The sequence below is a fragment of the Papio anubis genome, chromosome 4 (assembly GCF_008728515.1).
Source record: "Papio anubis isolate 15944 chromosome 4, Panubis1.0, whole genome shotgun sequence".
Classification (NCBI taxonomy): domain Eukaryota; kingdom Metazoa; phylum Chordata; class Mammalia; order Primates; family Cercopithecidae; genus Papio; species Papio anubis.
In genome coordinates, this window is record NC_044979.1 from 51878291 (window position 1) to 51902423 (window position 24133).

The 24133-nt window shown below is 40.1% G+C and overlaps 1 protein-coding gene across 6 annotated transcripts in view; it reads right to left on the bottom strand.

Moving 5' to 3' along the window:
- Positions 1-24133, bottom strand: part of PIK3CG (phosphatidylinositol-4,5-bisphosphate 3-kinase catalytic subunit gamma) — a 40761-nt gene that overhangs the window by 3188 nt on the left and 13440 nt on the right. For 4 of the 6 annotated variants that reach the window (XM_003896455.4, XM_009203636.4, XM_009203638.4 and 1 more), the window contains exons 6-10: positions 23222-23368; positions 20384-20474; positions 19432-19562; positions 18339-18450; positions 16332-16489 (exon numbers count right to left, since the gene is read on the bottom strand). In XM_003896455.4, the coding sequence (XP_003896504.2) occupies positions 16332-16489; positions 18339-18450; positions 19432-19562; positions 20384-20474; positions 23222-23368 (639 nt within the window). Of the gene's footprint in view, positions 1-13199; positions 13343-16331; positions 16490-18338; positions 18451-19431; positions 19563-19643; positions 20065-20383; positions 20475-23221; positions 23369-24133 lie in introns of those variants that run through there. The other 2 variants (XM_021936154.2, XM_021936155.2) reach the window with 2 other exon arrangements.

Here is a 24133-nt window from a genome sequence, read left to right on the forward strand (position 1 = left end):
AGATCACTCTTTCAACCCCAGCCCTCTAATAGTTCTTAAAAATCAATAAGAAAGAGATAGTTGGCTAGAAATACAGGCCAAAAACAACAAAACTTCACACTGTAAGATATAAAAACGGATAAACCTATGAAAAAATACGCAACTTCATTAATACTCAAACAAATGTAACTTAAAATGAGATGGAAAATTTACCTACAAACTGGACTTTTTTTTTTTTTAGTCTTTTAAGGACAATATCCAATGTACACGTTTTATAAACTGATGGTAGATAGGAATACATATAATGTTACCAGTAGATAATTTGATTAACATGCGTCAAAAGTTTTAAAGTGCTTATAAATGTTATATAAGTTAATTGTGATGGTTGTTACATGACTGATGCATTGGTCAAAATTCATAGAACTGTACACCTAGAAAGGGTGATTTTACACCTCCAGCAAGCTGCAGTTGACCCAAGGAGAGGAGGCCAGTCTGTCTCCTGTGCGTCCCACACATCCCCCACACTGCTTGACAAAAGACAGGAAACCCCTGGCTTGGGCCAATAGCACAGACTCTCCATCCTGGGCTGATTGCACTGAGCCACTGCTGATCTGCATCTCTCTGGGGTGGAGTTCCCAGTTGACAAGCAAATGACCCTTGGCCACAACCACTACCACAGTCCCTTCCTCTGCTGCCTCCAAGTTGGGGAAGGAACATAAACACTGAGATTACCTGAGAGCTGCAGTGGGCATCCGAGGAGTGCCAAGTCATGATCTACAGCCAGCACTCAAGGGGAAGAGAAACCCACACTTTCAGAGCAGTAAGAGGGAACATGGCTGCAACTGTGAGGTAACCTGGGGGAGCCAAACAACCAAGCAAGAGTCTACCAACTGACCAATAAGCCTAAGTGCCACCTGCTGGATCACACCTCAAAGCTTCAACACCAAAAATACCTCACTAACATACCTCCCTCTGAAACCAGGGATAAGAAGTCAGCTTCAAATAAAGACCCTGCACAAAGCCTCGGCCTGGTGAAAACATCCAGAAAATAATTCTATTGCCTGTACTCAATCTACAACTGTGGTTAAAGGAGCACCCACATGCAGAGATGAGAAAGGACCAACAAAAGAACTCTCGTGACTCAAATGGCCAAATTGTCATATGTTCTACAAGCAACCACACCAGTTCTCCAACAAGAGTTCCTAACCAGGCTGAACTGGCTAGAATGACAGACACAGAATTCAGAATATGGACAGGAACAAAGATCATCGAGATTCAGGAGGATGGAAAAACCCAATCCAAGGAAAGTAAGAATCACAATAAAGTGATGCAGGAACTGAAGAATGAAATAGCTGGTATAAAGATTAATCTAATGGGTCTGACAGAGCTGAACAACACAATATAAGAATTTCACAATGCAATCACAGGTATTAATAGCAGAATAAGCCAAGCTGAGAAAAGAATCTCAGAACCTGAAGACTGGTTCTCTGAAATAAGACAGACAAAAATAACGAAAAGAGAATAAAAAGAAATGAAAAAAAAAAAAAAAAACCAAAATCTCTGAGAGGTATGGGATTATGTAAAAAGTCCAAATCTACAGATCACTGGCATCCCTAAAATGGAGGAGGATAAAGCAAACAACTTGGAAACACATTTCAGGATATCGTCCATGAAAACTTCCCCAAGCTTGCTTTTAAAGAGGCTTACAGTCAAATTTGGGAAATACAGAGAACTGCGAGATTCTACACAAGAAGATCATCCCCAAGATACGTAATCATCAGATTTTCCAAGGTTGAAATGAAGGAAAGAATGTTAAAGGCAGCTAGAGAGAAAGGGTGGGTAACCTACAAGGGAACTCCATCAGGCTAACAGTGGACCTCTCCACTGAAACCCTACAAGCCAGAAGAGATTTGGAACCTATATTCAACATTCTTAAATAAAAAATCTTCAGCCAAGAATTTCATATCCAGCCAAACTAAGCTTCCTAAGTGAAGGAGACATAAGATCCTTTTCAGATAAGCAAATGTTGAGGGAATTCATTCCCACCAGACCTGCCTTACAAGAGACCCTGAAAGGAGCACTAAATATAGAAAGGAAAAACTGCTATCAGCTAATACAAAAACATGCTTAAACACACAGACCAGTGTCATTATAAAGCACCCACACAAGCCAACATAATAACCAGCTAAGAGCACAATGACAGGATCAAATCCATACATATCAATACTGACCTTGAATGTAATGGGCTAAATGCCCCACTTAAAAGACAGAGTGGCAAGTTGGATAAAAAAGCAAGACCCAATAGTAACGCTGTCTTCAAGAGACCCATCTCATGTATAATGACACTCATAGGCTCAAAATAAAGGGATGGAGGAAAATATACCAAGCAAATGGAAAACAGAAAAAAAGCAGGGGTTTCTCCTAATTTCAGACAAAACAGATTTCAAACTAACAAAGATCAAAAAAGACAAAAAATGGCATTACATAATGGTAATAGGTTCAATTCAACAAGAAGACTTAACTAACCTTAATATATATATAAAGTACTCTCTCTCTCTCTATATATATATAAAATCCAAATAAACACAATTAGAAATGAAGAAGGGTATGTTATTACTGACCCTACAGAAATAAAAACAACCATCAGAAACTACTACAAATATGCACACAAACTAGAAAACCTAGAAGAGATGGATACATTTCTGGACACATACACCCTCCCAAGACTGAGTCAGGAAGAAACTGATTCCCTGAACAGACCAATAATGAGCTCCAAAACTGAAACAGTAATAAACAGCCTATCAACCAAAAAAAGCCCAGGACCTGATCAATTCACAGCTGAATTCTACCAGATGTACAAAGAAGAACTGGTACCCTTCCTATATAAGCTATTCCAAAAAATTGAGGAGGGACTCCTCCCCAACTCATTCTATGAGACCAGAATCATCTTGATACTAAAACCTGGCAGAGACATTAAAAAAGAAAACTTCAGGCCAATATCCTTGGTAAACATCAATACAAAAATCTTCAACTAAATACTTGCAAACCGAATCCAGCAGCACATCAAAAAGCTAATCCACCATGATCAAGTAGGCTTCATCCCTGGAATGTAAGGTTGGTTCAACATATGCAAATCAATAAATGTGATTCTCACAAAGAACTAAAGACAAAAACCACATGATTATTTCCATAGATGCAGAAAAGGCTTTCAATAAAATTCAACACCCTTTCATGTTAAAAACTCTCAATAAACTAGGTATTGAAGGAACATATCTCAAAATAATAAGAGCCATTTATGACAAACCCACAGCCAACATTATACTGAATGGGCAAACCTGGAAGCATTCCCCTTGAAAACTGGCACAAGACAAGGAACCCGTCTCTCACCACTTCTATTCAACATAGTATTGGAAGTCCTGGCCAGAGAAATCAGGCAAGAGGAAGAAAGAAAGAAAGAACATCTAAATAGGAAGAGAGGAAGTCAAACTATCTTTGTTTGCAGATGACATGATTTTATATCTAGAAAACCCCATAGTCTCTGCCTAAAAGCTCCTCCAGCTGATAAACAACTTCAGCAAAGTTGTAGGATCCAAAATCAGTGTACAAAAATCACTAGCATTCCTATACACTAACAATAGCCAAATCAAGAGCCAAATCAGAAAGGCAATCCCATTCACAATTGCCACAAAAAGAATAAAATACTTAGGAATACAGCCAACCAGGGAGGTGAAAGATCTCTATAATGAGAATTATAAAACACTGCTCAAAGAAATCAGAGAAGACACAAACAAATGGAAAAACATACCATGCTCATGGATAGAAACAGTCACTATCATTAAAATGGCTATACTGCCCAAAGGAATTTGATGCTATTCCTATCAAACTACAAATGACATTCTTCACAGAACTAGAAAAAACTATTTTAAAATTCATGTAGAACCAAAAAAGAGCCCAAATAGCCAAGGCAATCCTAAGCAAAAAGAACAAATCTGGAGGCATCATGTTACCTGACTTTAAACTATATTATTACAAGGCTACAGTAACAAAAACAGCGTGGTAATGGTACAAAAACAGGCACACAGACTGAAGGAACAGAACAGAGAGCCCAGAAATAAGGCCACACATCTATGACCATCTAATCTTTGACAGAGCTGACAAAAGCAACAAGGAAAAGACTCCCTATTTAATAAATAGTGCTGGGATAAACTGGCTAGTCATATGCAGAAGACTGAAGTTGGACCCCTTCCTTATATCACATACAAACATCAACTCAAGATGGATTAAAGACTTACATGTAAAACCCAAAACTATAAAAACCCTGGAAGACAACCTAGGCAATGCCATCCTGGATGTAGGAATGGGCAAACATTTCATGACAAAGACACCAAAAGCAACTGCAACAAAAGGAAAAATTGACAAGTGGGATCTAATTAAACTTAAGAGCTTCTGCACAGCAAAAGAAATTATCAAGACAATGAACAGACAACCTACAGAATGGGAGAAAATATTTGCAAACTATGCATCTGACAAATGTCTAATATCCAGCATCTATAAAGAACTTAAATTTACAAGAGAAAAACAATCCCATTAAGAAGTAGGCAAATGACTCAAACAGATACTTCTCAAAAGAAGGCATACGTGCAGCCAATAAGCATACAAAAAAAGCTTAACATCACTGATCATTAGAGAAATGCAAATCAAAAGCACAATGAGATACCATCTCCCACCACTTAGAATGGCTATATTAAAAAGTAAAAAAATAACAGATGCTGGCAAGGTTGTGGAGAAAAAGGAACACTTATACACTGTTGGTGGGAGTGTAAATTAGTTCAACCATTGTGGAAAGCAATGTGGCGATTCCTCAAAGAGCTAAAAGCATGACTGCCATTTTGATCCAGCAATCTCATTACTGGGTATATACCCAGAGGAATAGAAATCATTATACCATAAAAACACATGTACAGAAATATTCACTGCAGTACTATTCACAATAGCAAAGACATAGAATCAACCTAAATGCCCACCAATGATAGACTGATTAAAGAAAATGTGGTACATATACACCACGGAATACTATGCAGTCATAAAAAAGAATGAGATCATGTGTTTTGCGGAACATGGATGGAGCTGGGGGCTATTATCTTTAGCAAACTAACGCAGAGACAGAAAACCAAATACTGCATGTTCTCCCTTGTAAGTGGGAGCTAAATGATAAGAACTTATGAACCTAAGGAAGGAAACAACAGACACTGGGATCTACTTGAGGGGAGAGAATGAGAGGAGGGAGAGGAGCAAAAAAGGTAACTATTGGGTACTGGGCTTAACGCCTGGGTGACGAAATGATGTGTACAACAAAACCCCTGTGACATGTGTTTACCTATGTAACAAACCTTCACATGTACCCCAAGCCAAAAAGAAAAGAAAGGGTGATTTTTACTCTATGTAAAACATGCCTCAATAAACTTGGCGTAAAAAATATCTATATCCTTTTACCCAGCAACTTCCATGCTAGGAATCTACCTTTAAAAATACTGAATAATTTTGCAGTGATTTATCTACAAGGATGTCCATTAGAACATGGTTTAATAATGTCCTACAATAGGGGACAGATAAAAAAGATTCACGAAAAGTACTTAAAATTGCATGTCCTGGAACTACTAGAAAGATACTGTGGAAGGATATTTAATAAACATGTAAAAGTGTTTAAGAAGTAGATATAAAACAACGCATCCCATTTTAGTAAATTAACACAAAATATTTATATAGAAAAAAGAATATTTTATAGGACAAAATACTAATAGTTTTCTTTTGCCTTTAGCTGATATTGTCTGTGACATTTGTATGTGGCAGAGTGACTGCAATGATAATTGAGGTCAGGCTTATGTCATTCTGTATGTCAAGACTGGGCAGAGTACACATCATCCTATGCAATACAAAACCCATGGACTATTCTGGCATTTTCCAAGTGAGACAATATACATAAAGTGCCCAGCATGGAGGCCAGCACATAGTGAGGGCTCAATAAACGTCGTCCTCTCCCTTGCCTACCATCCCCTCTGCATTTCCTCCCTGTTCACCAAGAAGTGGGACACTTGTGTGGGCTGTTGCGGCTGCTGCCCAGCCATCACTTGTCCCCTGGAAGTGGCCCCAGTGCATTAGTGCTCTTGCATTCTTAATGACTCCACTTATGTCCAGAAATTATTTTCTTTTGCTCATCTGTAGGACCCACTGAGGTCTCTCTCATTTCTTCATAATTACACAGGCTAAGTGCAGACTTCACCCCAGGCAACAGCCTCATTAATTTGCCAACTTGCACAATTTTCACAAGGACATAGATGGGGACGCCTTTTGGTTTTGAATTAGAGTACATTCTGATTTTTAATTATTTTCTATCCTTCTATACACTAGGGGATCCACACAAATCCCCTGCTGTGTGAGCCCACTGTGTGGTCAAACTCTTTTTAATAGAAAATTTTCGAGGAGGGAAATTAACCTAAGGCCAAGTTATTATAAAACCAATCCACTGGTGCTCAGTAAATACTTGTTAAGCAGTGACGCAGGAATTCACCTATCCCTGCTGCACCCAAGGAGAGGCGTTAAAGGAAAGAACTGCCCTGCTTTTCTTGAAGGCTTTTACTCATATAAAGAATTTCTGTTGATTCTAATTTATTCAGATAGTTCTAATTTTCACACACAAGGATCTCTTCTATGAGAAAGAAATTTCTTCCCCAGTTTAACTGCATGTCCCATGCTTGTCAAACACAGTGTCCAGATTCTGACTGGCTGTACACACTTAGAGACTTGGTGCAGCTTTAATCACCCTTTGCTGAAAGGCAGTGTATTGTGGTGGTTAACAACACAGATTCACATCAAGCTGAATGAATTCTAATTTTGGCTTTATTACTGGTTAACTATATCACTGGAGAAGTCACTTAACCTCTTTTAAATATAGATTAAGAATAATAAGAATGATACCCATTTCATATTGTTGTGGTGAGACTTAAGTGCTACATAAGTAGTTGGCTATGATTACTAATCAATACCACGAGGAGCTGCATTATTGAATACACACTCTGTTCAATGCTAAGGGGCTCACTGTCCCTCTAGACCACCTGCCCACAAGGTCTCTTAGTAAAGGCCTAGTGGGTGAGGTAGGTTGGAGTCGGGGCTAAGCCTCACTCCAACCAGTGTCAAAGGGAGGCTGTCATGGCGCTAGCCCACTGAGGTGGGCAGGATGGAAGCATACAGCAACACTGGCTTCCTGCAGGTGGTTCTCTCACCTTGGGGGGCACAGCTGAGCACCTGCCCTGCCCACTCAGCCCCAGAAGTTTCATTTCTGCCCTTTGGACTCAGCCACAGGGTCTGTGGGAGTGTTCTGATACTACCTTGGCCTAGAGGCCTGTGGTTTCAGGGACTATGAGGATGTGGCCTGGGGAGCTCAGGGGAAAACACAGAACACAGAAGTTACTGGCTGTAATTTTCCCTTCTGCCAGGGCTGCCTCTCCTTGACCTCAAACATCCTCATTCTCTCCTTTTCAACTGACTGTTGAAGCATTTGTATTATTGAGAGAAGAGTAATGGAAAAATCTGACTTCGGTGACTTGGTTTAATGCACTTGTTAATGAGCACAAATGTGGGGAACATTACATTATTATTAATGCCATTAGCTAGAACATTCTCCATTAGTAGCTAATAAATAGATTGAGCCTACGTAGTACATCTGCTCTCAATTTCATTGTTGATTCAAATGCCTTAATTATAGCATCTAGGACTAACAGAAAGAATTGTTGTTACAAAGCTACCGCCCTCAGAAGTCTTGGGAACAAAGGAATTCATTATCATTTCAGGGCCCAAACTTTTACTTGATTTGCTAACTGCCCCAACTATCAGTTCACTAAACTGAAAACAAACTACTTTTATATACAGCCTACTAATTTAACCACTGATGAGCTGTGGCTGCTACAGACTGTCTGAGGTCACATGAAATACTTTTCTTAAGATCAAAATCCTCCATTTTCATCTAGAAATGAAGTGGAACCTCCACTGACTTTTCCTAAATGGTAATGTTGCCTTTGTATGCTAGAGGAAGGAGACAATGGATAAAAATCATTTCAGTCAAAGGCAGAGGATTTTATTTTATTTTTTAAATAAAAATCAAGGCATTGGCTAGCCAGCCTCTAGGAATTATTTTCGCAAAACAGAGAAGGTCACTGATTATTAGACCTAATAGTGCACGAGAGCACACTTTCTGGTAAATCCGAAAGAGGAGTGTGTCTGGTACTTGGCCATGCATTTGATGAGTTTGAATTAGGATTCTTATCTATAATTACTTGAAAAATGATTCTCAGACTAGCTCTGTTTACCAGGGGAAGGGCTGTACTGCCATCTTCTCGAATATTTAGCTAGAAGCACATTAGAAACCTAAATGCTACAATAAGCTATTCTACTTTAGTCAATATTCTGAACAGCGTGCACATGGGGTGGGTGTGTATGTGTGTGTGTGTGTGTGTGCGCGTGTGTGATTTATCTTTCAGCCTTGTTCCAAAAAGGATTTAAGGTGGACTATTTGGAGATACAAAAGTCAAAATAACATTAGTTAGAAGTGGGTGAAAAAAGGAAAGGAAACAATCCACAATGGGTTGGGGAAGGAGGCTAATTTAAAACTGTACATCACAGTCCTATATACAGTCATGTACTGCGTAACAATGTTTTGGTCAACCATGGACTGCATATATCATAGTTGTTTCATAAGATTATAATTCCATATTTTTACTGTAACTTTTCTGTTCAGATACACAAGTGCATAACATTGTGTCACAACTGCTTACAGTATTCAGTAAGTAACATGCTGTAAAGGTTTGAAGCCTGGGAGCAATGGGCTATATTATATAGCCTAGGTGTATAGTAGATTCGTGTAAGTTAACTCTATGATGTTTGCACAATGATGAAATTGCCTAATGATGCATTTCTCTGTATGTATCCCCATTGTTAAGCAATGCATGACAGTACTTGCTACAGGAAGTCTTCAAATATATCTCTAGCTAAAAGGACACTAATCTGTTACTCTAGTCAATGTTCAGAAAATTTAAAAGAAAACATCTCTATTTAGGAGAAGCACAGCGTTTCTAGAAACTAAGACCAACAGAAATTTCACCAGAAGATCTTTATAGAGAGAGTATGTTTTGTAATATGCTAAACAATGTCCTTGACAATATTCTATGTTAGACAAAATGTTCTAAAAGAAACTAAATTTGAGAGAATGATGTCAGTCAAAAGGTTATTATCTTTCCAGTTTTGGACTTGCGTCTTTTCCAGAATAGTAATTTAAATTTGACAAGCTTAATAAAGTCCTAAATTTGACAACTCCCATAAGTCTGCATTATGGGAGAGATACCACACCAACATATTCGAACTCCTACAAATGGCTGATATCAGACCCTTCTTTGAGAATAAGTTCCAATGCATAACATGGAGAGATAGTGAGTACTGAAAGTCTTCATAATGAGACAGGAGGCTGAGCCTGGCCTAGTCAGTGGGTTGGGGTGCAGATCCCAAGACGGAATCCTTTATCAGCTCAGTACATTATGGGTGACAGATAAACTGGTCATCTCCCACTTGACCCATAATAGACCTTAATTATGGTTATTTGTGATTAATCGAATGAGCTCCAAATGGCTTCTTTGCTTTGCTCTACCCTCCACCCCTTTAATCCAGCCTATGTACTGCTTCAAGTTGGACCCAAATTTCCTTTTTTGACTCAAATTCTACTACACACTTCCAGAAATATCCACTTTCTATCCACACCAGGTAAATATACTTCTTGTTCCTAAATACTGATTGTGTGTACTTTTCTAACTTCATGCACTTGCTTGTGCTGTTCTTTCTGTCTGGATGTTCCCTCCCTTCCCTGTATCTGCCTGGAAAAATGAAACTGAATTCATTCCTTAAGGCCTGAGAAAAACACACGCTTCTCTGAATAGCCCTTTTCTATCCTCTAGGGCAGGATTAATTGCTCCCTCTGCAAACCACTGTGGACACTGTTAGCACAAAGTATTCCTTGGCACGAAGTTGTGTAAGTAGCTCTCTTGCCATGTTCTGGGGCCATGCTCTATTGTCTCACCTGTGCCCAGTGCAGTGTCTGACACACTACAGATAATCTGAATAGGTATGATGGGTGAATGCTTAATGTACAGAAGCCACGTTCAATATTGGACATAATTCACTACTTTAAAATCAGGATGCATTAGGGAATGATCGTATTTGAAAGGGACCAAACTGGGAAAATATCTTGCCTTGCCAAAGGCGGTACCTGACCCTTCTTTATGCCTCTCACGGTGCCTAAAATGTAGTATGTATTTAGTCAGTGTGCGTTGAATTAGTGTCTTACTTTGGATATGGTGAATAAGGCCTGGTAACTACAACAGGCTAGAGCAGGAGGCTGAGAAAATCCAGCCTAGCAGGTTATAGGTGTAGACAAGGATGAGGGCTACCACACAAAGGAAGGGGAGGTAGAGAATAGTGATCGGAAATGATGCTGAGGTGGCTGCAGTCCTTGGAAGAATGTCAGATCACAAGGTCTCTGTGGTCCCTGTGGCTGGGCTTGGGAGAATACTCGAGTCTCCAGCAAGAAAAATGACAGAAGGGATTAGGGCCCTAGTTCTAGCAGCTGGGTAACAAACAGAGGCACCTCTGGTGGAGAAACTGAAACAGAAGCAGTTAAAACAATGTGGGACCCAAGAGTAGAGCTCGACCACAGAAGAGAGGGACTGTGGTTGAATAAAGGTTCTTAAACACCTCCTGAGTCAGGACCCTGCATAGAGACTGGGCATGTGGCTAAGCCTCCAGGTTGGAGGCTTGGGTATACCCTGGCATGGGGATGAGACCGCGGAACTGGAAACAGGGCAGGTCTGATGAAACTGACAAGAAAATTTCCACAGTCATCCTAGATTAAAATAACACAATGAATGGGCTCCAGACTTCTTTCCCATAAAATGCTTCTTAAGAGTGACATCTAGGGGCAAGTGCCTTTTAAAGACACTCCTCAAATGACCTGCTTTGCATAGATTTGTCTGTGGATGTGTTATTTGGCTCCCCTGATGACTTCAGATTTGCTTGGTGGCTACTGTGTGCACAACATTCCAAAATGCTTGTTTATAAAAGAACAAGTTGTTCCTGCCCTTTAACCACTGTCCTGTATTGAATGTACACTATGTGTATATACTCCATGCTCTGTTCTCTTGGCAAAAGGTACAGCTCTGAGTGGAAAGGAATATGTAAGATTCATATCAATAAAGAAATCTCTACAAAAATGTGAATATGTACCATATTACACTCACATATTTGTATTATTTAATGAAACATTAGATTTCACAGTCTGATTTATTTCCTCATCTAAAGTATGCATGTTTAACCTGCCTCCTGAAGGCTTATTACCTTCCACGTGACGGTGGTCTGTCAATCTGGGCCTGAGTTACTGTGAAACTCACGGAATACAATGTATGATATGGAAGGAAGACACCCCAGAGGTCATCCAGTTTTATCTAGCTCCTCCCCTACGAGGTGCTGTCCCTCCACTACTCCACTCAGCAAATACCTACCGACTGCTTACTGTGGCTCAGCCCCTTATGAGGGACACAGGACACATGTGGCCCTGCTGCACAGAGCTCACAGTTGGGAGAGGGAAAGACCAAAAGCAAATCAGTACAAATAACTGTATTTTGTGATATATGCAACGAAGGACCTGGCAGGGGACTGTGGCAAAGGGTAACAGGAGGGAACCTGATTTAAAACACTGCTCTGCAGAATGACATTTATGCTGAGACCACAGGGTAGCATAGAGCATTTGGGGAAGAAGGCAGTGGGTAGCCGGGATGGGGGAAGATGTGCAGGAAGGCCACAGTGATAAGGGAGCAGATGAGGGGAACAGTGTGGCGTAAGGCTGAAGGGGCAGGGGCTTCCTCACACAGGGCCTAGTAGGCCGAGCCTGGATATTTAGATTTTATTCAAAATGACAAACTACCATCTCATGGATGTTAATCAGCCTTACTCAGTTTGGAGAGATGAACATAGCTATTTCTTAAGTTTAGTTTTTAAGCAAATTCTGATTAATTTATAATTTTCTAAAAAGACCAAACAGTTAATTGAATGAAGGAGAAACTTTAACATGTTGACAGTATTATCTTTGGAAAGCAGGATAATGAATTTTTATATCTTTTGGTATTTTCAATATTTTGCTGGCTCTTGATTTTAATAAACAACATTTACTAGTTTTAAAATGTTAAAAAACAACACATTCGGGGCCGGGCGCGGTGGCTCACGCCTGTAATCCCAGCACTCTGGGAGGCCGAGGCGGGCGGATCATGAGGTCAGGAGATTGAGACCATCCTGGCTAACATGGTGGGACCCTGTCTCTACTAAAAATACAAAACATTAGCCGGGCATGGTGGCGGGCGCCTGTAGTCCCAGCTACTCAGGAGGCTGAGGCAGGAGAATGGTGTGAACCCAGGAGGCGGAGCTTGCAGTGAGCCGAGATTGTGCCACTGCATTCCAGCCTGGGCAACAAAGCGAGACTCCGTCTCAAAACAACAACAACAACAACAAAACAAAACAACACATTCTGACATTTAAAAAACTTACAAGCCAAATTTCATTTGCCAATGATATAAATATATTTGCGTATTATATACATTCTATAACTGTTCAGTGAAATTTAAAATAATGTGGTCTAGAATAAATTACCAATGAGTAGAAGCATTGTTTTCTTTTTTATTCCTCCCATAAGGGAGATTTTTCTATGGAGAATTTATCGAAATCGTCATCATTGAAATGTTTTGTTTAGCACCTGTGTGTAGGATGCTGCTCCAAAGGCCAACAGATACTCCTGGGATCAAATGCTGGGCCTTGGTTTTGTGTTTCTCTATCTAATTATAGCTTGTTCCTGAACTCTCCCCTATTCTAGAAGTAACTGTGGCTATGGTCCTAGGCTAAAGTAGCTCCCTTGGGAAGCAGAGAGGTGGGATGCAGTAGAGCTTCTTTCAGCTCCTGTTACTTCCATGCTCAGGCCACCAGTTAGGTATGTTTTTCTTTTTCTTTGTGGACCAGGCTCACTTCACCCTTAACAAAAAAGTGGGTCAATTTTTCTCCATTGTTCCTAACACGTTATTCAAATATGCAGCATGTATTAGTTAACCTTATCAATTCAAAATAAGCAATCCACTGGAAATGAGGACGCCTTTAATTCAAAATGCAAATGTATACAACATTTCCCAGCTTCCCTAAAAATGGCAGCCTTTATTATACAAGATTCTAAGACACTATTTGGAGAGTTTAGAGATGTGGTCCCTGATCTTGAAGAACTTCAATTCTAAAATAAAAGATAAAACCAAGAAACAGAAAATCTTTTCAGAATGCTTAGCAGTATGTAGAAGAAAAAAAAATTACCACGAGGTCAGAGTCAAATGATGAAAAAATCTGCTGCCCATCGTTGTCATGCTATAAACTTTGGAAATTCTGCATATACGTAATTTAAAGCTGTGGTATTCAGGTTTTTTCCTGTTGTGAAGTATGAGGGAACATAGGGAGAGAGTGAGCAGAGAGGGGGTGGGGAAGGGGGAAGCAGAGCAGGTTGAGTTGGAACTCCATTTACTCTTCAAGCAGAGCATGCTACTTTGTTTTATATATTACCTGAGATCTCATTTCAAAAATGGTTTCTCAAAAGTTTTCAAAGTTTGAAGACACACCGTGATGACTACAACAATGGTGGCTGGCGTTTATTGATTCTCTGCTGTGATCTAGGTACTGGGCTAAGCATTCTGAGTATTTCATTTAAGTAATCCCAAAAAAACCACAGCAAGTAGGTCTTATTATTCCCACTTTACAGATGAAGAGGCTGATGTTATGAAAGGATGAATAATCATCATAGATGTGGTTATTAAGTAGCAGGTCCAGCATTCAAACTCAAGTTTCTCCACTATAAAGCCCATCCTTTTAACCACCATATTAAGCCGTATGTGTGCTTAAGGCTCAACGTGTACAGATTCACAGGCGTTTAACGTGTATGCTTAACATGTATGTTTAACAGTACTCCAAAACACGGATACCACACAAGTACAACAAATGTACAAAAGTGTGTTTTTAGTGGGGCACACTGCCTAAACGTTGCTTTAGTAAAAAAGGTATGTGACTTGAGAAACAAGCTTTGGTCACTAAGGATGGAGAAATACTCCAGACTGAGAGGACAGACTGCACAAAGGCTCACTGCAAAGGTTTGTTGCTTTGGGTAGAAGATGCTGATAGGGGGAAGCAAGCTCTCCTTGGCCTCCCCATACTGCAAATCTTTTTGTGAAAGAATATTTTGAAACTTAAAAACAGTAACAACCAAAGAAAGAGAAGTACTGCTGGGATATGACAGGGTGACATGGGCACCAGGGGGTCTATGGGAATGTTGTTAGCAACAAGACAAATGTGCAGTCATTCTAGGAAAAATTACTGGCTAAAAGGAAGAGAACATATATACAAAAAGAAGGAGAGCCGGCTGGGCACGCTGGCTCATGCCTATAATCCCAGCACTTTGGGAGGCCAAGGTGGGCGGATCACAAGGTTAAGAGATTGAGACCATCCTGGCCAATATGATGAGCACCCGATCTCTGAAGTAAAATACAAAATTAGCGGGCATGGTGGTGCACACCTGTAGTCCCAGCTACTCAGGAGGCTGAGGCAGGAGAATTACTTGAACCTGGGAGGTAGAGGCTGCAGTGAACTGAGATTGCACCATTGCACTCCAGCCTGGGTGACAGGCAGGACTCCATCTAAAAAAAAAAAAAGGAGAGCCTGTCAATGAGGCCAGATTCCTTGTGCATGTCTGATTCTTTAAGTTGCAGTTTATTGCTGGTCTGTTTGTCCGAAGCTAGTTGGATGAACCCCGCTGAGAGGAGAGAAGAAATGAGAGTGTTTGCCAGGTGGGACAGAATATTTCTCTATTTAATTATCATGATACAGCTGGGATAATCTCAATGGTATCTGCAAAAATCACAAGACCATCTGGCCACAGAGATCTCAGTTTCTCTGACAACACCACTGGAACTGTGGGAGGGTAAGTCTTGTAATCACCATATTGAAAATCAGTCAGGAGAACAAACAAGAACAGACAGGTTTCAAAACAATATATCCTAGTTCCTGTTCTACTGAACTTTAAGGGTCGTGTCACCTCCCAAGGGTAACCCTGGACTCAGGAAGAGACTCAGGGAAAAGAAAGCAAGTCTGAGATGTGAAATGCAAAGCACATCATGTTTCAGATGCACTAAGGGAGGTGGCTATTTAAAGGGCACCCAAGGCAAATGTACATACAAAGTAATTATTCTTTGTCTTTGTTTTGTGTTTGTATTGCTATAACGTAGGTATATTACAGTAGTAGTTACAACTCTTATGAATTATGTTCATTAACGGTATTAATTTTGCCAGTGTTTAATTCTCTTGGGTATTTGAAGTATTTGATAGTCAAAACTGGATACAGACCAGGAAGGAACGGAAAGCAGGTAGAATGTACACCAAGCTTGTCCAACCCAAATGCAGCCCAGGATGGCTTTTAATGTGGCCCAACACAAATCTGTAAACTTTCTTAAAACATTGTGAGGCTTTTTCTGTAATTTTTTTTAGTTCATCAGCTATCTAGTGTATTTTACGTGTGGCCCAAGACAATTGTTCCAATGTGGCCCAGGGAAGCCAAAAGATTGGACTCCCCTGATCTACATACTCCCAGGGAGATGGACAGACTTATGCAGGAGCTTGTTTACAGGTGAGCAGGAAAAGCTAGAAGTCTTAGCAGAACCTGTAGTCAAACCAACAGATTTCAAATGAAATACTGGGTACTCTGCCTTAAAAAAATGAGATAAGCGCAGGTGGCGCATCAAGAATTCACCTGTAGCAAAAACCAAAAGAAGCTCACAACGTTTTGTGAGTTCTGGAAAATACGTGTAAAATTTGAGTCTTCTAGCTAAGGTCTTTAATAGACAAATATCTAGTGGCTAACCTGCTCAGCAGACACCCTTCCAGAAAGTCCTCTTTAGTGCCAGCGTCATCTTGATGTTCCACATTTTCCCATCTCACTGCTTATGAAATATTTCTACTTCTGTTTGGTTTTAGGTGGGAGGATTACTGAGAAGTGTCATTTTGCACTTGGGGAAGGAATGAATGGAAGTGACAGGGAAGAGGTAGGGTTGGCCATGCCAGAAAAGGGTAGGGGTGAAGGCTGGACTGGCCTCCAAGCTGAGTGAGAGGTGAGGGCTGCGGCGTGCTACAGGTACCATCTGCTTGGGTGCTATTCTCAGCAGGCAATGAAGAAGGAGGTGACTTACCTGAAATTTCTGGAAGTGTAGGCTTGTCTTCTTTCCAGAAGTTCCCATGACGAACAGGAAGTCAGGGGTTAGCACAAATGGCACTCTCTCTTTATTAATGCCCAGGAAACTTTTGTAATTCCCAAGAATGTGCCCGAAGTCAATATGAAATAGGTTTCCTTAAGAGAAGAAAGTATCTGACATCATTACAGTGGCACAGCACTTTGTTCCTTAAAATATTTCTTTGAGTTGCCTAAAAATGAGCTATCTTGTGATGAAAGTATTTTTTATAATGTTTGTCAGCTTGTGATATTTTTCGTCTTAGCAGGTGTGTGAAAGTCGTAGCTACAAAACATTCTTTGAACCAAGTATGTTTTTGATATCCTTCTGGTGTTCTTTAGATGACAGCCAGATGCCACTATAAAATTCTCATCTCAAAATTATTCTCAGAAACATAAATCAAACTCTCTGGCCAGTATGTCATCATTATCCCTAAGACTCTCTTATGCTCTTTATGTAACTCAGGATAGACTGATGTTTCACTCTGCTTGGGGACAGGGATATTCACCTTTTCCTTTTGAGTAGCCATCTATGGCCATACCATCCTGAATGTATCTAAGCATGTCCGATCTCGGAAACTTGGGCAGCATGATAGAAGCAAATCATTTTGAGTCTCCTTTGGGTCAATTTCTACCTCTACTACTATCACCACCACAATCATCATCATCTTATTTGTTTAGTCCTTTATCATTTCTATTGCCATAAATACATTATCTCTTTTAATTCTCATGGGAAGTAAGCAATCTATCCCCACCTGATGCTTTTTTCAGACTCTACTCTTAAAATGGCTCAAATTCATAGAGAAAAATCTCATGCTTTGGTGGCCACTACTGACTGTTGTCAGAGTGGACAGTGAACCACTAAAGTGGAGTGGGTTAGGGAGATTTAAGGATATCTATGAGTTCTTTCTGTTGCTTCTCTGCAACATCTGTCACTGGTGATCACTCCCACCTTCGCCAGCTTCTGGGATATGACCCTCTCCTAGTTTCCCAGCTGTCGCTCTAACTTTGCCTTCTTAAGACTCATTTCCTGGCTCCACCTCCTTCACTCACACCTCAGTCCTCAAGTGAGGTGGTCTCTTTAGAGCAGGGGTCCCCAGCCCCTGGGCCATGGACCGGTCCATGCCTGTTAGGAACTGGGCCACACAGCAGGAGGTGAGCGATGGGCAAGTGAGCAACTTCATCTATATTTACAGCTGCTCCCCAACACCTGAATTAGTGCCTGAGCTCCACCTCCTGTCAGATGAGTGGTGGCATTAGATTCTCACAGGAATGCAAACCCTATTGTGAGCTGTGCATGAGAGAGATCTAGATTGCGTGCCCCTTATGAGAATCTAATGCCTGATGATCTCAGGTGGAGCTGAGGTGGTGATGCTAGCACTGGGGAGTGGCTGTAAATACAGATTAACATTAGCAGAGAGGTTTCACTGCACAGAGACCATAATAAATCAATTCCTTGCAGACTCATATCAAAACCCTCTCAGTGAGTGGCAAGTGACAACTGAGCTGCATCTGGTGGCAGGCTTTACAGTGGCAAGCAAGTTGAAAAAAAAAGTGCACAATGATCCCGAAACCATCCTTGTTCCCCCACCCCTGTCTGTGGAAAAGTTGTCTTCCAAGAAACCGATCCCTGGTGCCAAAGGGGTTGGGGGCCACCACTCTAGAGTAACCGAAGCACCAATGTCTCTACACAATGACTTCTAAATATGTGATTCAGTCTTAAACTCCATTTAAAGACTACTCTGTTTGAAAGGAGGGGAACATGGGGAGTTAGTGTTTAATGGGTACAGAGTTTCAGCTGGGGAAGATGGAAAAATTCTGGGGATGAATGGTGATGATGGTTGTACAACAAGGTGAACATATGTAATGCCACTGAACTGAACACTTAACAGTTAAATTACAGTTAAAATAGTAAATGTTATATATATTTTACCACAATAAAAGTTTATTCTGCACTAAATAAACTCACCTGTCTCTGTGATCATAATATTGTCATTGTGTCTGTCGCCTATTCCAAGAACAAAGGTTGCCACACAGTATCCTGCACAGGAATAAACAAATCTCTCCACTGCTGCCTGAAACTAATTAAAATGCATTTGAATATTAGTTGTCTTCTAACTATAAAAAGCAACATGAATCTACAAATGACTTCTAAAAAGAGACTATTCTGGAAACCATTTTCAGAGAGCAAGTTAGTTGTGCCAGATTTCATTAGCATTATATCTATGAATTGCCATCTTTCTCATTGCCCTGCTTATATTTTAGGTGAAGATTCAGTGAAGCACAATGGCATGAGGAAGAAACAAGAGTCAAAGGGCAACAGTAATTTAATCAAAGGGTTCACTTCCTCTCCATGCATCACTTGCCAACAACTATACAGAACCCATGGTAATTTCTCCTTCATTTGTGAACAGGTTTTGCTTGTGACCACTAAGAGTATGCTTGGGTTCACAGATCTACATGTATAACAGATTAATAAGTGCTACTCATTATATTTCCTCCCCAAAAGACTGCTAACCATGCAAATGAGAAGTGCTAATCCTGTGCAGCAGAACTTTAAACGACAGCCAAACAGCCTAACCACACAGCTTGTGAAGGATGGAGCATATGCACTTCCAAGGAATGGTGGAACTGACATTTTCAGCATCCATGATTTACCATTTAGATTAGAGTTCAGCAGAAAATTATAAATTACTTTGTTGTGTATGTTGTATTTCCCAGGTACATAAGAATTTATACATGGTAACTACATATTTTGGCTGAACAACAAAAATAGCCATAAAAAGTGCTAACAGATTATTTCACAGAACCAAATTTTAAGCAAAGCATGCCTGATAATCAAAAGAGAAGCAAATGCTCATGGAGTCCTGAACTGAGTGCCTCTGTTTCACACAGATGTGCTGTCACCATGGGAGAGTACTTCATTATTTCACAAGTAAAAAATTTCACTGATATGTCAGGAGGCAAGACACTGACAGATTCTTTGAAAACGTGAAGCCACTATTGCTATATAAATGACAACTTGTAAGGAGCCGTTAGACTGGGAAAAAGCATGAGCTCACCTTTTCTTCAGTAGGAGATTTTTCTTTGAGCCAGTGATTCAGGACTTCATCTTTAAATGCTCCCGTGTTGCCCACGGTGCTTTGCTGAATTTTGGCAATTGTTGTGGCGTCTTTCACAATCTCGATCATTCCTATAGAAGGATGCACAGAGTCTGATGGAGACTGGGGGCCAGTGCCTGGCCCAGAGGACGAAAAGCTATGTCTTTGTTGAGTGAAGGGCAGGTTTTTTTTTTTTTTTTTTTTTTTTTGACCAGAGAGCTATTTTCCAGGTCTATGCTATTGGTTTTCTTATGAGGAATAGAAAGGAAAGAAGGAGGACATGGAAGTTGTGTGGGATATGCTTTCAATATCCCAGAATGACAAGAGGAAAGGGCTGGTTTTGAATAGTAATAAATAAAAGCATTTATATGCTGAGCATATTCTTCCTCAGATGGCAATCTGTGCCTTTTCCTTTTTTAAATTACAGGGTTCAATGTAAATGATTTTGTAGAGTTCTCAGATCAGAAACTTGAATAAACATATGTTTCATTGAAACTAATGGTGAATGTCTATAAAAATACCTGATAGTAGAGTGTGTAATAGCTTTGATAATGTGAATTCTGGAATACTAAAATAAGTGACAGATCTTTCCATCTATTTTTAAATGTTATTTGTGAGAGAAAAGTTTAATATGTAATGAAATGAGTTAAAGTTTAGAGGTGGAGAAGGAAAGAGGAGGGAACAAGTTCTTACTAAAATCATTTCCATGTATAGTCACAAGGATTTGAATCATGCATTCATGTATTTTCAATATATCCACATTAAGTTGATAGTCACATTCACCAGCATGGAAATATTTTCTTCCTTTTCATTAAGATTATGATTTTTCAGTTATTAAATGTCTATACTGAAGGAATTATAATCCTTTCAAATGAGCTGAGTGGTCTATTCATCTCCTGAGGTAACTACATACCTATTTTGTCACCAGTTGAAATGCAACCATATGGCAGGAGGCACAGATCCAAAGATTCAGTCTCCCAAATGGACTCCATGATTCGTAGAATCTGGGCATCAAAAGACAAAAATGTTTATATTATATATATATATAAACTTAATATATTTTTCTCCTCCCTTGAAAATAGCAATCATATCTTGTAACACAAAATATAAAAGTAAATGTAAAACATGTAAGTAACAACTGTATGTTTATTGGTCAATCTGGCACACTAAAGTTTCTCTTCTTTGTGAGCTTGTTAATTTTGGTTTCCGAAATGTACCTTGGGGAAGAGGATAAATACATTTCTTGTTTTGTTTTGATTTTGAAGACAGAATCTTGCTCTGTTGTCCAGGCTGGAGTGCAGTGGTGTGATTTTGGCTCACTGCAACCTCCACCTCCCAGGTTCAAGTGATTCTCCTGCCTCAGCCTCCTGAGTAGCTGGGATTACAGGGACACACCATGATGCCCGGCTAATTTTTTTTTGTATTTGTAGTAGAGATGGGGTTTCACCATGTTGGCCAAGCTGGTCTCAAACTCCTGACCTCAAGTGATCCGCCCACCTCGGCCTCCCAAAGTGCTGGGACTACAGGCGTGAGCCACCGTGCTCGGCCAATAAATTTCTTTTGGAGTAGGTTTTAGCTGTGGTTCATCACCTCTCTGCTCAAAATGTTCTGCTCTACTTGTGTCTATTTTACCACAAAACTCTAACATTTTTACATATATTTATCACTCTAAGGCAACAACCAAAGAGCAGTAACTACAATGATGATAATGATAGCGAATATATACTGAATGCTGCTTTATGTGATCCTTGCATTGCCCTATAATGTGGATAAGATTATTATTCCCATTCTACAGGAGAAGGAACAAAGCCTTAAAGAACTTAAATAACTTGCCCTTAGCTGCCAAATTATGTGCCCCAACAAATAAACCAAGTAGGCTGGGCATGATGGCTCACACTTAGAATCCCAGCAATTTTGGCGATTATCTGGCTCATGCCTAGAATCCCAGCAATTTTGGCCATTGTCATGGTGTCTTTCACAATCTTGACCATTCCTATAGAAGGATGAAGGGTCTAATGGAGATTGGTGGCTGATGCCTGGCCCAGAGAAGGAAAGGCTATGTTTTTGTTGAGTGAAGGGCTGAGAAGTTTTTTTTTTGACCAGAGAGCTATTTTCTAGGTCCACACTGTTGGTTTTCTTATGAGGAAGAGAAAGAAAAGGAGAAGAACGTGAAAGTTGTGTGGGAGGCTGAGGTGGGAAGATTCATTGAGCCCAGGAGTTTGAGGCCAGCATGGGCAACATGGCAAGACCCCATCTCTACAAAAAATAAAATTTGCCAGGTATGGTGGAGAACACCTATAGTCCTAGCTACTTCAGAGACTAAGGCAGGAGGATTGCTTGAGCCTAGGAGTTTGAGGCTATAGTGGGCCATGATCGTGCCACTGTACTCCAACCTGGGCAATAAAGCAAGACCTTACCTTAAAAAATTAGAAAAACAAAACCATGAAGTAACTAAAGGACAAAGGCAAACTTTCCCTTAAAATGAGAAGACCAACAGAGTAATTTTTGTGTTTTTAAAATGTCCATCTTCAAAGAATTCGAAATATTCTACAGATTTATTTGAAATTTAATAAACTTGCAAAAAGTTTGAAGGATTTCTCTTTTTCTTTACTAAAATACCTCCTGGGCAATACATAGACCATTCTTGAAATGAAAGCAAAGCAAAGGCAAAGCAAAGGTATTCCTGTTTCTATATTAGAAATAAGTAGGCTGGGCACGGTGGCTCACACCTGTAATCCCTGTACTTTGGGAGGCTGAGGCGGGTGGATCACGAGGTCAGGATATTGAGACCATCCTGGCTAACATGGTGAAACCCCGTCTGTACTAAAAATACAAAAATTAGCCAGGCATAATGGCGTGCACCTGTAATCCCAGCTACTCGGGAGGCTGAGGCAGGAGAATGGCGTGAACCCGGGAGGCGGAGCTTGCAGTGAGCCGAAATGGCGCCACTGCACTCCAGCCTGGGCGATAAAGCAAGACGCCGTCTCAAAAAAAAAAAAAAAAAAAAAAGAAATAAGTAAAAACAGAAACTTAGAACTGGAAACATGACCAGTTTTGAATAGGCTACCTTGAAATCAATGTGATTTGTCTACTTTAAATAAATCATATTAAGTATTAGAAATGATTACCCCTACAATACTGACCAACTGGAATCTGGAGAACATTACAGACTTGTGAAGCTAAAGTTTATCTAGAAATGTTAGAAAATATGAAAATAATTAGCATTGATACCTTGACCATTCACCTTCTGCCCTAATAGTACTTCACTCTCGTCACTTACCTGCAGGATTTCTGTGGTGACCTACTTGCTCATCTTCTCTCTCCTTCCCATCAAATCATTGCTTGATTTGTTTATGTGTATCAGAGGAGAGGTATCTAAGAGTGCCTAGAGATGTGCAGACATATCTATGGGCAGGAATGAAGTGAGTGCTGGGGATAAACATGGCTATTTTCTATGTTATCAAGCTTAGAATGGGGTGTATAAAAAAGACATTAGGTGAGGGAGGTATATCTGGCTACTTGGGAGTGCCAGATATGCATCTTGGACAGAACTATAATGCTCATTAGATTGCATATCTAATAGTCTGCAGCCATATTCCCCAAGTGAAAACTCTCTATTATGTACTATTTGATCACAATTCATCATATGAAAGAAGAGTGTGGGAACAGAGCCAGTAGGAGAAGGCATGTTTTTGATGTAATACAGAATTGTGTTTCCAGATAATTGAAAACAATCTTAAAATTAGCATACCTGTAAAATAAGCATGTCTTGGCGCAGATCATCACCATGTTTAAATATAATTCCAATTGTTTCATTTGATAGGGCTGTAGGATCGGCACATTTAAACTCAAGCCACAGTGGTTTTTTCTTGGAGGCCATTACTTTACATTTTTCAATCTGTAAGGAAGCAGTCACATGTTTACCACACACAATGAATAATGAACACACATGGTGGAGACACAAATTCTCTTGCAAAACATCACTATAAACAACAAGGACAAAGCCCTAGTTAGAAAATGATTTTCAATATTTGGGTAAAAATACAGAAGTTGTTTTCACCAAATCTGGAAACTCCATGTGACAGTGAATTCACAACTCTTAAACCAGTGCCTCTCAAACTGTGCTCCAAAGAACTGCAAGAGTCTTTGGAGGTGCCTAAGAGGTATGGCAGATCTCACGCTCCCCATGCACACAGAGCTCTGGCACTCCGACATCCTCTTTAATGGACAGCAACCTGGCTGTTACATTTGTCCTCTAAGATTTATTTTGTAAAAAGAATTCTAATGCTTCCACAATGTCAAAAAAACTATTATTGCAGAATCAGATGCAATAGGCTACATCTAAGAAGATGAAATTTAACAGAAATAAATGGAAAATCTGGCATTTAGGTACAACATGCCCTCCCCCTAAACCTCATACATCTAAATAAATTCAAGGTAGGGGAAATGTGGCTTGGCAGTCACTCACTTAAACATAAAAAAAGTAGGTGTTTCAGGCAAAGGTGAGTTCACCACAGATCAAAATTGTTATGTAGTCGTTTAAAGAAGCAAACACAGGCTGGGCGCCGTGACTCACGCCTGTAATCCCAGCACTCTGGGAGGACGAGGTGGGTGGATCACGAGGTCAGGAGATCAAGACCATCCTAGCTAACACGGTGAAATC